This window comes from Lepus europaeus, chromosome 15 (assembly GCF_033115175.1).
Source record: "Lepus europaeus isolate LE1 chromosome 15, mLepTim1.pri, whole genome shotgun sequence".
NCBI lineage: Eukaryota > Metazoa > Chordata > Mammalia > Lagomorpha > Leporidae > Lepus > Lepus europaeus.
This window is the reverse complement of record NC_084841.1, coordinates 31354621-31367009: the sequence shown is the minus strand read 5'-3', so window position 1 is coordinate 31367009 and position 12389 is coordinate 31354621. Positions and strand designations below refer to the sequence as shown.

General features: G+C 47.8%; 1 protein-coding gene across 5 annotated transcripts in view; it reads right to left on the bottom strand.

Moving 5' to 3' along the window:
• OSMR (oncostatin M receptor) overlaps positions 1-12389 on the bottom strand; it is a 72254-nt gene that overhangs the window by 23168 nt on the left and 36697 nt on the right. For all 5 annotated transcript variants that reach the window (XM_062211694.1, XM_062211693.1, XM_062211695.1 and 2 more), the window contains 4 exons: positions 11722-11997; positions 10489-10624; positions 9120-9271; positions 370-512 (listed from right to left, as the gene is read on the bottom strand). In XM_062211694.1, the coding sequence (XP_062067678.1) occupies positions 370-512; positions 9120-9271; positions 10489-10624; positions 11722-11997 (707 nt within the window). The remainder of the gene's footprint in view (positions 1-369; positions 513-9119; positions 9272-10488; positions 10625-11721; positions 11998-12389) is intronic.

Here is a 12389-nt window from a genome sequence, read left to right as displayed (position 1 = left end):
GTATTCATCAGTCTCTCTGTTCAGGACACAAAAGGTATTTTGAAAGATTTGTTTATTTATTTGAAAGGCAGAGTTGGAGAGAGAAGCAATGACAAAGATCTTCCATCTGTTGATTCACTCTCCTAATGGCCACACCAAAGCCAGGAGCCCGGAACTCCATCTGTGTCTCCCATGTGGGTGTCAGGGGTCCAACTACTTGCACCCTCATCTGCTGCTTTCCCAGGTGCAACAGCAAGGAGCTGAATCAGAAGTGGAGCAGCCAGGACCTGAACTGGCGCCCATACGGGATGCTGGCACTGCAGGTGGGCACTTCACCCTCTGCGCCACAAAACGAATGGTGTAAAATAGAAACCGAAGCGGCATACTCACCTGCATTATCTCTCCTTCACCACGGAGTTCAACCTGACACAGCAGTGTGCAGTGATTCACGAGGGAGTACTCCTTCCACGTCATGATGGCACTCCTGGCACTCACATTTTCAAACTTGATGCTCTGGGGATCCATTGGATGAACTACCAAGATAGAAAAGGAAACACCGGGAAGCAGTCAAGCACAGATCCCAAAGGAACAGGCAGTTCGTGTCTTCACAGCTTTGTTCAACCAACAGTTTGTGTTCTGTTCAAGAAAATGGCGAACCTGGGACCTGCATTGTGGCATAGTGGGTGAAGCAGCTACTTACAATGCCAGAATCCTGCATTGGTGTGCCAGTGTAAGGCCCTGCTACTCCACTTCTGACCCAGTTCCCTGCTAGGACATCTAGGAAAACAGCGAAGATGGCCCCAGTCGTTGGGCCCCTGACACCCACCTGGGAGACAGATTGAGTTCCTGGCTCCTGCCATACAGCCTGGCCCAGCGCTGGCTGTAGCAGCCCTTTGAGTGAAACAGTGGACACAAGATTACTCTCTCCCCCCTTTCTGTCGCTGCCTTTCAAATAAATTAAAGAAATATGTGACAAAACCACACTTCCATACTTACAAGGTATAATAAGCCAACTACAAACTTTCTGTCTCATTGATTATATTAGATGCTTTGGAAAGATAAAAAATTATCTGAAGACTCCTAAAATTCAACCTAGGCAGGCAAATTGTGAAGGGCATTCAAAAGGCGGGGAAGCCAGCCCATGGGGAAGGATTATCGTGGAATCCAGAATCTAACCAAAACACGAACAATACCTACTGGAGAACCCAAAATTACTTGACATACAAAAATGCAAGTAAATGAACAGAAAAGTGTCACCAGTTCCCAAAGGAAAAGATAATCAAGACACTAACTCAAGATGCATTCTGTCAGACTCCAAGAACAACTCCATGATGCACACATACATGCATTTGACATGAAGACAAGGAGAACATTTCTCAGCAGAGAAGCGGAAACTAGTAAAAAGAGGCAGGTGAAAACTTGGAAACATGCAATATTGGAAATAAAAACTGACCAGACGGGTTTCAGTTCGGGGCTTGGATTTCCAGTGAACGCAGGAGGCGCAACTCACAGAGCGCTGAGAACTCTGAAAGGGGGCTGCAGACCAGAACTGAGTGTTCCGGAACCGGCAGGAAGTATATGTTGTTTTCCCATCAGTCCTCCCTTCCAATACTGGGGCTTGGGTGAGGGGACAGTGAGTGCCAGAGTCCGCTAACTACGGTCACAGATTCCTGGCAAGAGCACGACAAAGGAGGGATCCAGGGAACTCAGAGTCCCAGGGAGGTCACGGAGAAGATGCTCAGAAAAAGGACCCCATGAAGTGGCTGCTGAACTACCAGGCTCGCCGCCCTATCATGGCCCCCTGGATCTCATCTCCTGCAGCCCATCAAGCACAGTGACAAGAGATGCCGCCCAGGGCCCAGACTGGCCACTAGGAGGCACTCACATGGAAGACAAACCTAACCAGGTCAGCTATCAACTAAAACAAAGCCATTAGGATCTAAACACCTGTGCCCAACACAACACTTGAAAGGTCCAGGATAAAATCCAAAATTATTATGTCAGAGTGACGGCCCCACTGAAGTAGGAAAGACAGTTCCCCATCCCATTGTCAGCCCAGAGGGGAGATGTCAGACTGGGGGTGAAGAGGCTGGATGGTTTATGGGAGATGAAGGGTGGCAAGTGGTACGTAGGACACGACACCACACACACACACACACACACACACCCAAGATGGACTGTGGCATGGGAAGAAAAATGTGCAAACAGGGAGCTCAGCACACAACCCCTGGCAGTCCGGCTTTTGTGTGCAATTTCTTATCCCAGGGCTAGAAAGCTCAGCAAGTGAATACCCACAGGGATCCTGGGCTATATGGAAAGGGAACAAACAAAACAAAATAGGTCACCATGACATCTGGGAGGGAGCCAACAAGCGCAAGGCAGGCCTGCACAGACAGGGAGACTCGTGACGTCAAGGTCACAGACACAGGCCAGGGAGATCCCATGCAGCCTCATCATTGGGCTTGCTTGATAAGGAGACACTGCAGACTCCAATGTCCCAGGCAGCATGGGTCCAGGTCTCTGGGTGCCCACTTGAGGCCATGGCCCTATCCTGCAGTCAAGATCTAAGGGGAAGAGGGGACAATTTTGATTTTTCTGGGGTTGACACTGGAGCCCACGACAGATTTCCTGGGCTCCTTATGGCAAAAAAATTAAACTGATGCCACTAAGAGGTTCAAGGACAAACACAGTGACCCACGGTGCTTACCTGCTTGTGGGCAGGGCCTTTGGAGCCATGTCGGGGTGCTAATGACATTTTAGCTCTTGGGGCACAGAATGTCATCTCCATTAAAGTGGGTTTGCCCCACATGGCTCAGAACTGAGCCTTAGCAATGGGCCACATCCAGTCCTGCCTGCTCTCTCAGCTACCCAAGCCCCAGTGTATTTGCACGTTGATGGGGAAGAGGATATGGTTTCGTTAATTCAGGATTTAACACAAACATGCTACAACCCACCCCATCACAAGGTAACAGCCCAGTTTGGATGGTCAAAAGACTTGGAGGGGCAAAGAAACTAACAATGCCCTATTGCAGGATAAATGTCAAGACCACTTCGGATGGAAGTCAAGGAAATTTCTAGATACAACAAATGAAAATTGTTGGTCCTGACAGCACCCACCAACAAAAAGGGAGTGCAACTGCCGGCAGGCCTCCAGGGTACTGGAGACAGCATGTATCCAATGTGGCTGTCCTCGGTCAAGGTGAGCCACAGAGCACCAGCTTCCCACGGGGCCCTGGGCAGCAGCAGGCCTCCGAAGCCATCCGACAGGCTGTGGTCCGGGCACTGCTTTTAGAACTCCCAGAGCACAGCAACCTAGTAATATCGCACACGTCCAAAGCCTGTAGCCACAGGAGGCTGCCACTGGGGTGCGCTAGACTCTCAGAGTTCAAACACGTGTGTCCTCAGATGGCCACTCCTTGCTTCCTACCCGGCAGTGGTCCCTGGGAGATCGAGCATCTCACAGCCACACGTGATGCTCCAACCCAACTCGCTTGTTCTCAGCTGGGTGCCTGCAAGCTCCACCCATAAAACTGGACAGGCTCAACAGAGCTCAGTTATTGCTATTATGTTTAATGTTTGTTTATTTCCATCTACCTGTAAGGCAGAGAAATGAGAGGTGTCTTCCATTTGCTGATTTACTCCCTAAAGGCCTACAACCACCAGGGTTGAGCCAGGCCAAAGCCGGGAGCCATGGACTCCCTCCAAGTCTCCCGTAAGTGTGGCAGGGGCCAAAGCACTTCAGCCATCATCTGCTTGTTCCCAGCATGCAGAGGCAGGAAGAAGCTGGGTCAGAAGCAGAAGTGTGGCACAGTGGGTTAAGTCACAGCTTGCAGAGCCAACATCTCAGATCAGAGCACCACTATGAGTCCGCTTCTAATCCATCTACCCGCTAACGCATGCGCCTTGGAGAGCAGCAGAGGACGGCCCAAGCACGGGCCCCTGTCACCCACTTGGGAGATGCAGATGAAATTCCAGGCTTCTGACTTCAGCCAGGTCCAGCCCCAGTCATTGTGGATATGAACTAGAGGATAGAAAATCTCTCTCTCTCGCTCTCACTCTTTCTCTGCCATTCAGGCTTTCAAATAAATAAATCTTAACAACAACAACAACAAAAAGCAGAGCTTTGAGGACACAAGTGGACACTCTGGTCTGGGATGTGGGCATCCCAAATGGCAGCTGACTATACTGTGCCACAACACCCAACCCTTCAAAGCTCAATTATTAAAGGAAACTGCTACACTTAGGATTGGGCCCAGCCCAGAGCCCACAGGACCAGTAGGCTTCAGGAAGAAATGGCTGGATTACCAGTGGGACCAGGCAACTTCAAGGGATGCTTTGGCTCCTCCTATGGCTATGTGGAGGCCAAGATTCAAAGTCATGCCTATTTATGGTCTGAATTGTCTGACATGATTTACGGATGGCTCCGTCCAACCAAAAACAGATGGGGTACCCTGGGTGGCAGCCACCAAATGGCCAGTGGGTGGCCATCTTTTGACAGACACTAGAGATGGACACATTTTAGTGCACCTGATAGGCCAGACCACACACAGTGGTGGAGGCCATGCCAGCCACCCCTCCACCATACCTTGCTACTGCTTCACCAATTCATGGGCCACTGTTGCCAGCCTGACCCCGTGGTCCAGAGAGGAACAATGGAGTGACTGGACCATTACAGGATCCCTGTGTGGGGACAAGGACTGTGGCAACAGCTTTCTTCCTGGAAGAAGCAACCCTATGTCACTCGCGTGGATGATGGGACGATGGTGTCCACCCTTAAGAGAAAAGTTACATCATCATTTCGGACACTCCATTCAGACTTCACTCTGAGCAAAGAACATTCTCCACTGGCCAAGCAACTCAACAATGCATGACGTAACCTCATGGAACATGGTGGATTTTCCACGCACGGTGACATCTGCAGGCCAGTGGAACCATTCAACGGTGAGTGCTGCATGTGTACACTCCCCACCCCCACCCCAAACCCTCTCCACACACACACACTGGGGCCATACTCAGTGTTGCTCACTGCTGAATTCCCCAGAGCCTGCTCTCCTGGAGGCTGAAGTGAAGTCTGAAGATGTGTAGGAATCCAGAAGGTAAAAAGACAACAAGGACTGTCCCAGAAGAATGTCCGACAGGTAGAAAGATCTGTACCAACAGAGACGGTGAGAAACTTGCAGGAGAGACGGAAGGCACGTGGCCTGCCATCGAGAGAACACGGGCGTGCGCTGACAGACCTGTGCAGGGCACAGCATCCTAAGGAGAGTGAAGAAGATCCAGCAACTTAGAGATCTGGTAGGAAGCCGTGAGTGTGTGTGTGTGTGTGTGTGTGTGGTCTGAGTGGGTGCAGGTGGAAAGAAGTGTCAGTGTAAAACACGAGACAAATAAAGCAAGCAGTAATTGCAAACGGAGTCCATGGGAGTGGCCAAGGGTGGTTCCTTAGCAGGTGGCTGGCAGAGAACTGCACTGTAGGCCATGCGATTTAGAGAGATGGGGCACCCCAGCGGAGGACGACGGCTGAGAAGGGAGCAGGAGGAGTCCAGTTTAGAAAACGCTGGGTGCGCGATACGCTTGAGCTATCCCGGCAGAGATGTCAAGGACATGGCCAGATGTGTGGATCTATGGCTGAATAAAGGTTTGTCAGCTGTGTAGAGGAAGTTACTCAACCTGTGAGCACGGATGGGGTTGTCTAGAGAAACAAATCCCCACTGGGTAGCAAAGAAAGCACAGAGCCAATGCTTGAGGACCTCCTAGGACAAGCGTCTAAGTCTCTAGGCAGTGGAACAGCTAAAGAAAACGAAACCAGGAGAGTGGGGTCTCCATGGAAAACCAGCCTGGCTCAGTTCTTTATTCCAGGTAAGGAAACACAGCAACATTACTTCTGCAGTGTTTCTGCTGTAGCTGAAAGCCTTCGGGTCTGATACAAACCACAGGAACTAGCTGGCTGCTCCAAACGCCAGTCAGCCACTGCTGGACAGGGGACACGAGTGGGGCTAAGGAGACCCACTCTCCAGGGAACAACAGTGGAAAAACTAGGACACCAAGATTCAGAGAAACCTAAGAATCCGCACACCTTTGCCCCAGCATCCTTACCACCGCTACAAGCGGAAACAGAATTCCCAAGAGGAATGCTGGGGGGGACGGAGTACTGCAAGGAAGGGCGCTCAGCAAACAGGTGGAACCGAAAGGCCTGGCGCAGTCTCTTCCCTGCCTCTCCCCAAACCTGAGGGTCTGGGGGATCACCCTCTCATCTCCTAAAGCTGCCTTGCCTCCTAAGGGGTAGAGAGGTGGGACCTGGCTGAGGATGACCTGCAGCTGAGGGCTGTTTAGTGAAGTAGCAAGTTTCCTGACCCCTACAGCTCATTATCTTCAGCTAACGCCTTGGGCCAGGCCTGCTTTAGGCCCTGAGCTCACAAGACAGCCTTTCCCAGCTGCTAACTGCCTGACAGCACAGTAGACACTCACAAGTCACATAACGAGATCTCAGCGGCACAGCCCTGACGATACACAGCAAGGCGATGCACAGACTGCCCTGCAGCAGGGGGTCGAATAAACAGAGCCAGGAAGTAAAATCTAAGAGAAACCTTATGCAAGCTAGGTATTAACATTCAGAAGACAGAGTCACTCTAAACTATTAAACTCTAGCATATCTTCAAAGTATATAAAACAAAGAACAACTACAAGAAGAAATAATTCTCCAAACAACATGGGTCTTTTTAATGTTCCCTTTTCAATTGCTGCTAGTTTGATCAGTAAAACGAATGAGATCAAAGATGTAAGCAACACAGTCAACAAGCTAACAAAGAGCATTTATAATTCATCATGTACAGACCAATGCCCAAGAATCTTAGCTTCTCCAAAGCTCCCGGATGGTTATGGAAGCTTCTGGTCCATGTATCACACTCTGAGAGTTAGGCACAAAGCCATACAACAAACCTCAGCAAATTCAATGAACATTCATCTCACACACACCTCCTCTAAACATGGGGAAGTTCTATCAGAAGTTCTATTAGAAAATTTAAAACACAAATAATTCATGGATTAGAAATAGGATCATATATGGTACATTATAATGAAAGCACTTACAAATGTCAAAACCCCTTGGATTACTTTGGATGCCACAAAATTGACATTTCAATGGAAATTTCTAGCTGTCCATATCTCATTTATGAACCATTATTCACCTTAAGAACAACAGAGTAAATGCAAGAAAATTGAAAAAAACAGATAATGAAGAGCGAAAATTCAATTAACAACAAAAAATACTATGGAAAGAATACTTTAAAGCCAAAAAAATTTGGAAGAAAAACTGTTGTTGAAGCTGTAGCAAAATTGATCAAGTAACAGCAGCAAGTGCCACACAGTGTTTGAGTGGGAAAGAGGGCATATCACAGGTAAGAAAGAATCTCGTAAGATATTAAGATAACTATTTCAAAATAAACTATAATGCATTGGAAAGTGATACAAGATGTTGAAAACAACAAATCAGATTCAGAAAAAATAAGAGTTAGCAACTCAGGAAAGACATGAAATGACCAAAAAAAAAAAAAAGTGAAAACTAAACTGGGAGGAGTCCCAGGAGCAAATCAACACAACAGATACCTCCTCAGGCAAACAGCAAGCTAAAGGAAGAAAATCTTAAAGTCTAAAATCACAGAAGAAATGAAAGGAATCCTAGAGACAGTGCCCAAAATTAAAGATCAGAAAGAGATCTAATGTGGTACTAGGAGTTTCTGAAAAAGACAATACAAAAATTATCATTCAAAAAACCTCATTAGATTTTTAAAAACCTACAAATATATCAAGTTACTAAAATTATCAACTTAAAATAACCAACACCAGGACAAAGTATATTAAATTCTTGAATTTTAACAAAGAGAAACAATTCCTTTGGCATCTAGGCAAAGATTAAGTGGCAGCTAATTAAAAAAAAAGTACCATTACCTCTTCATTAGCCTTGCTTTATGCTAGAAGATAAGGGAGCAGAGCACTCATGATATTTAAGGTAGAAAATATAAGTAAAGGCTTTTATATCCATTCCAACTGACCTTTAAAGGCAAGAAGGTGTCAGACTTTATTGACATTCAAAACAGGGGACTACTGTTCCCATAAGCACCTTGTGAAGAATAAAGGAGAGAATGCACTTCAGACAACCAATGTTCACAAAACCCAGGTCTGCATTCCACAGCAGTTACTTACAGATCTAAGGAATTCTAGAAGTTTAAAGGGGAGCCCATAGCACTACCTATGTGCTGTGACAACGAGGATACAGTTCAACTGTTTTTCAAAATGGAAGGATTTTCAACATAAAAAATTTCAGAAAGAGGGAGAGACAATGGGGAAGAAGAGACGCTAAAAACATTTTAAACTCTTTCCAGTAGTTGTTTTAGTGGTTTAACACCCACACAGACAAAATGCAAGAATTATATATAGGAAAAATTTAACCTTTAAGAGGAGGTATTAATAAAGGCCTACCAATTCTGCTCTTAGGTATATATTCAAGAAAGACGTTTGTGGATGTGTACTGGACACATACAAATGTTCTATTAACAGTGCACCTCCAAGCATAAAACCTTGACTCCACCTGAAAATCCAAAGACATGCTACATGACATACTAGCAGTAAAAACAGTTTACTAGCAATGAGAATGAACTGACTACAGCAATACTCAACAGCATGGGTAAATCTTAGCAATTTAATTTATATAAAATGTTAAGTAGATGACTGAAGATAGCCTGCTGGCCTTTCTATACGTTAAAACCAAACAGAATAAAAACACATTTTTAGGAGTACCTAGGAAATGAGTACACACACAGGAACACAACTGTTTAAAGCAATAATGACCGTGGCTGGAGGCACAGGTGGCGAGGCTGTGGGATGTAACAGGAAGTAAGTCTTGCCACCGTCCTGGTTTTGAAGGCGGGGAGCAAGCTCACTGATGCTTAAGACATCATTCAAAGCAAACAAAGCCCAGGGGCTGCACGCATCCAGGAGAAGAAGCATAGCATGAATGACGCGTGTGGATTCGAGCCTTCACATAAGCTGTGAATTGGGCAACAATCCGCAGCGCGGCCACTCCACGCACGGTGCGGCCAACAAGATCACTCAGTCACCGCAGAGGACTGCCATCCGAGTCTCACCTCGATGAGTCAAGTTGAAAAGCAAGTTGACGCTTCTCTTCCTTAAACGGTTCTCAGCCAGCAGTGTGAAATTATATGTTTCCTGTGAGCCCTGACTTATTTGCCAATGACACCAGCTTCTGTGTTGACAATGTTCCTTTCTCCCGGAAAATCTTAGAAAATAAAACAAGACAGTAATTACAGGGTTTCCACTGGTATCAAAGCAAGTGTATCCTTTACTTTTCAGGGAATACGGGGGGCTTGGAAAAAAAAAATTTATTTACTTGAAAGGCAGAGTTATAAAAGGGGGAGAAAGAGAGAAGGAGAACGAGGAGGAGAGAGGCAGAGAGAGCAGGAGAGAGACAGACACATGGTGGGGGCAGAGAGAGAGCAAGATTGATTCTACCACTGGTTCACTCCCCAGACAGCTCCAAAAGCCAGCACTACCCAGGCCAAAGCGAGGATCTTCATGCAGGTGTCTCACATGGGTGGCAGCAGGCCGTCTGCTGCTGCTCTCCCGGGCACATTGCAGGGAGCTGGACTGGAAGTGGAGCAGCCAGGACTGGAACCGTGCATATATGAGATGCCAGGGTAACCTGCTGAACCACAATGCCGACACCAACACTCAGGGACTTTCTGACATGTGCCATGCAAAGGCATTGACCCAGCACCACCAAATGCCAATAAGCAAAACATCATTTATTTCAACAAATCTGATACACCCAGCGAAACGTAACAATGGACTGCTGACTCCCTCTCACAGAGATAACAGCATCCTTAATGTATGTGGAATATTCTTTAGATAGACTCAGACTGCCCAATTGGAATACTTTCACAACAAGATCCCCTTTAACTATCTTTCTTAAAGGTACACACACACACACACACATCCCAGGTATAAAGCATTAGACACCTGTGACTATTTGAAGATTTCTCCCTGGGGCTGGCCTTGTAGTGCAGCAGGTTAAGCCACCACCTGCCACATCAGTATCCCATATTCCCATAGCTGAGTGCTGGTCCAAGTCCAACCAGCTTCCTGCTAACGCACTTGGGAAGGCGGTGGAGGATGGCCCAAATAATTGGGCCCCCGCCACTTAAGTGGGAGACCGCAGATCCAGGGCCCAGCCCTGCCTATTGCAGGCATTTGGGGGATGAACCAGCAGATGGCAGATCTCTCTCTCTCTCTCTCTCTCTGCTTCCGACTTTATCACTCTGCCTTTCAAATAAATACATCCTTTTGTTGTTGTTTAAAAAAAAAACAAAAAAGGTGGGGGGGGGGCTTATTCCTCATCCTAGCACACGGTTTTGAAAGATCTGTGCTATGCTTGTTCTGTGGACATAGGCATCTTAAGCAAGGCAGAGTCTGTGAGTACCGTAACAGGTAACTTACGACTCCAGCAAAGTGTAGCTTTGGGAAGGTTGCTTAGACCAAGCCAAGCCAGTGTCTGGTCCAGGTTCCCAAGTGCACTTCAGCGTCTCGAAGTCCCGGGTTTCACAAGAGAAGTCCTTGGGCTCCTCGAGTACTTCTGTCCATACAGAGAAACAAAGCAATGAGGGACCCAGTGAAACCCTTGACTGAAACCTAAGTCCAGTGGGAGGCTCTATCGGGGTCTGAAATCCAGTTATTCCGACAACCTAAATATCACCGCGTGGAAGCCTGCGTGCAACAACCCCAAGATGTTGCCTCGGCCCCTCCCCTCCATTCCCAGGTCGTTCTTGGGGTTGGCACAGGTGGGCGCTTAGCACTGTGTCCCTCTGACAAGAGTGGTGGCTCCCCGTGTCTGTGGATGTTTCACTTCAGATGCTGTGGCTTCTAGAAACCCCAGGGGCAGGCCACAAAGCTGGTTCTGGTAAAGTGGCTCAAGTCAGCAGCCAGAATGGCCAAGCACCTCTGGGTCCCTGGAGCCCCTGGGGCTCCCGGTAGCCCAGCCGTGGGGCAGACAGGAGCCAAGCACCAGGAGACTGGAAGCCTTCAGGAAGGAAGGCTGGGAGGGAAGCATCACAAATGCTGCCCTACTGTGTACACAGATCTGCAGAGACAATCCCGACACTCCCCTCTTCACGGAGCCCCTGCAGCCGGTTTGCCTATTTAAGAGCAGTAGGACCTCCATCAGCTGAGCTTTGATCCTATGCAGTTGGCCACGGTCATGAACCCTCCCAGCAATCACCATCACCCTCCTTTCACAGAGTGGGGTCATGGCTCCCAGAGCCCAGGAAACTTGGCCAAGATGCAGCCCGGGGAGGGAGACTCAAACCCAGGGCTGAGCCTGGGGCTGTCTGATCTACACCCCCTCTGCTCCTACTGTCCTATTGAGATAATCCCAGCAAGGCTGAGGCAAAGCAGATTTCCGGAGAATATTTCCAGGTCGTGACCTGAACTTTTCCTCCCCGAAAACTTGGTTTCTAGAAATGAAATGGTCAAGAGAGACAACAACAGGAAATCCCGGGAATATTAGTTCAGCATATCATTTCTAGAATCTTCTCTAGGGAACTTGGAACACACTTACAAGAAAGAAAAAGAAAAAAAGGTCAGGCGTGCAAGTGTTTACTTGTCTTCTGTTAAAGGAGATTGAGCTGCTCCACAGAAAATGACAAGGGAGGGCCCCGCGACTGGCATACTTACTTGAAACAAACAGAACAGTGCCGTCTTCTTTGTGTGTGCTGTTCTTCCCACAGAAGAAATTTGTCCCCGTTTTCCTGATGAAAGGAATGTTACTCAAATTGAATGCAAATACGTTGGAGTCAAGTTGTTCTCCCGCAATCCATTCACTGTTCAAATAGCAGGATATGTTCTTTAGGTTGCTCCCGGAAACATAACACAGAGTGACATCGGAACCTTCCTCCACAAGCTTATCTTTAGGGAAAACCAGCAACTCATTCGGTCCTGGAGAATCCTGGGCTACAAGACAAATATTTTTTATTTTTAGGCTGTTTTCCCCAGCTCAATTCCTACACCAAACCTATATTCTTCAGTGCATGCAAAATCATCTTTCTCACTGTCACTCCTGTTATTGCACCAATGAATGGCAGCTGCTGCTGCCAGCAACAGCCCTGTTCCTACGACCACTGCCGATCGCTGTGGGACTGCACAGTTAGGTTCTGATACAACAGTGAGACGGCACAGAAACAGGAGCCACTACATCAGGGCCCTGCCGACCTGACACGGATCCGTCTCCACTCCGAAGCAATCAGGAGCAGGGAGCGTCCACGAGTGACAAGTGCAAAAGACCCCCTGGTGCCCTGTCAGGGACCTCCCATCCAGCATGCGTGCCCAGCATAGCACAACATACC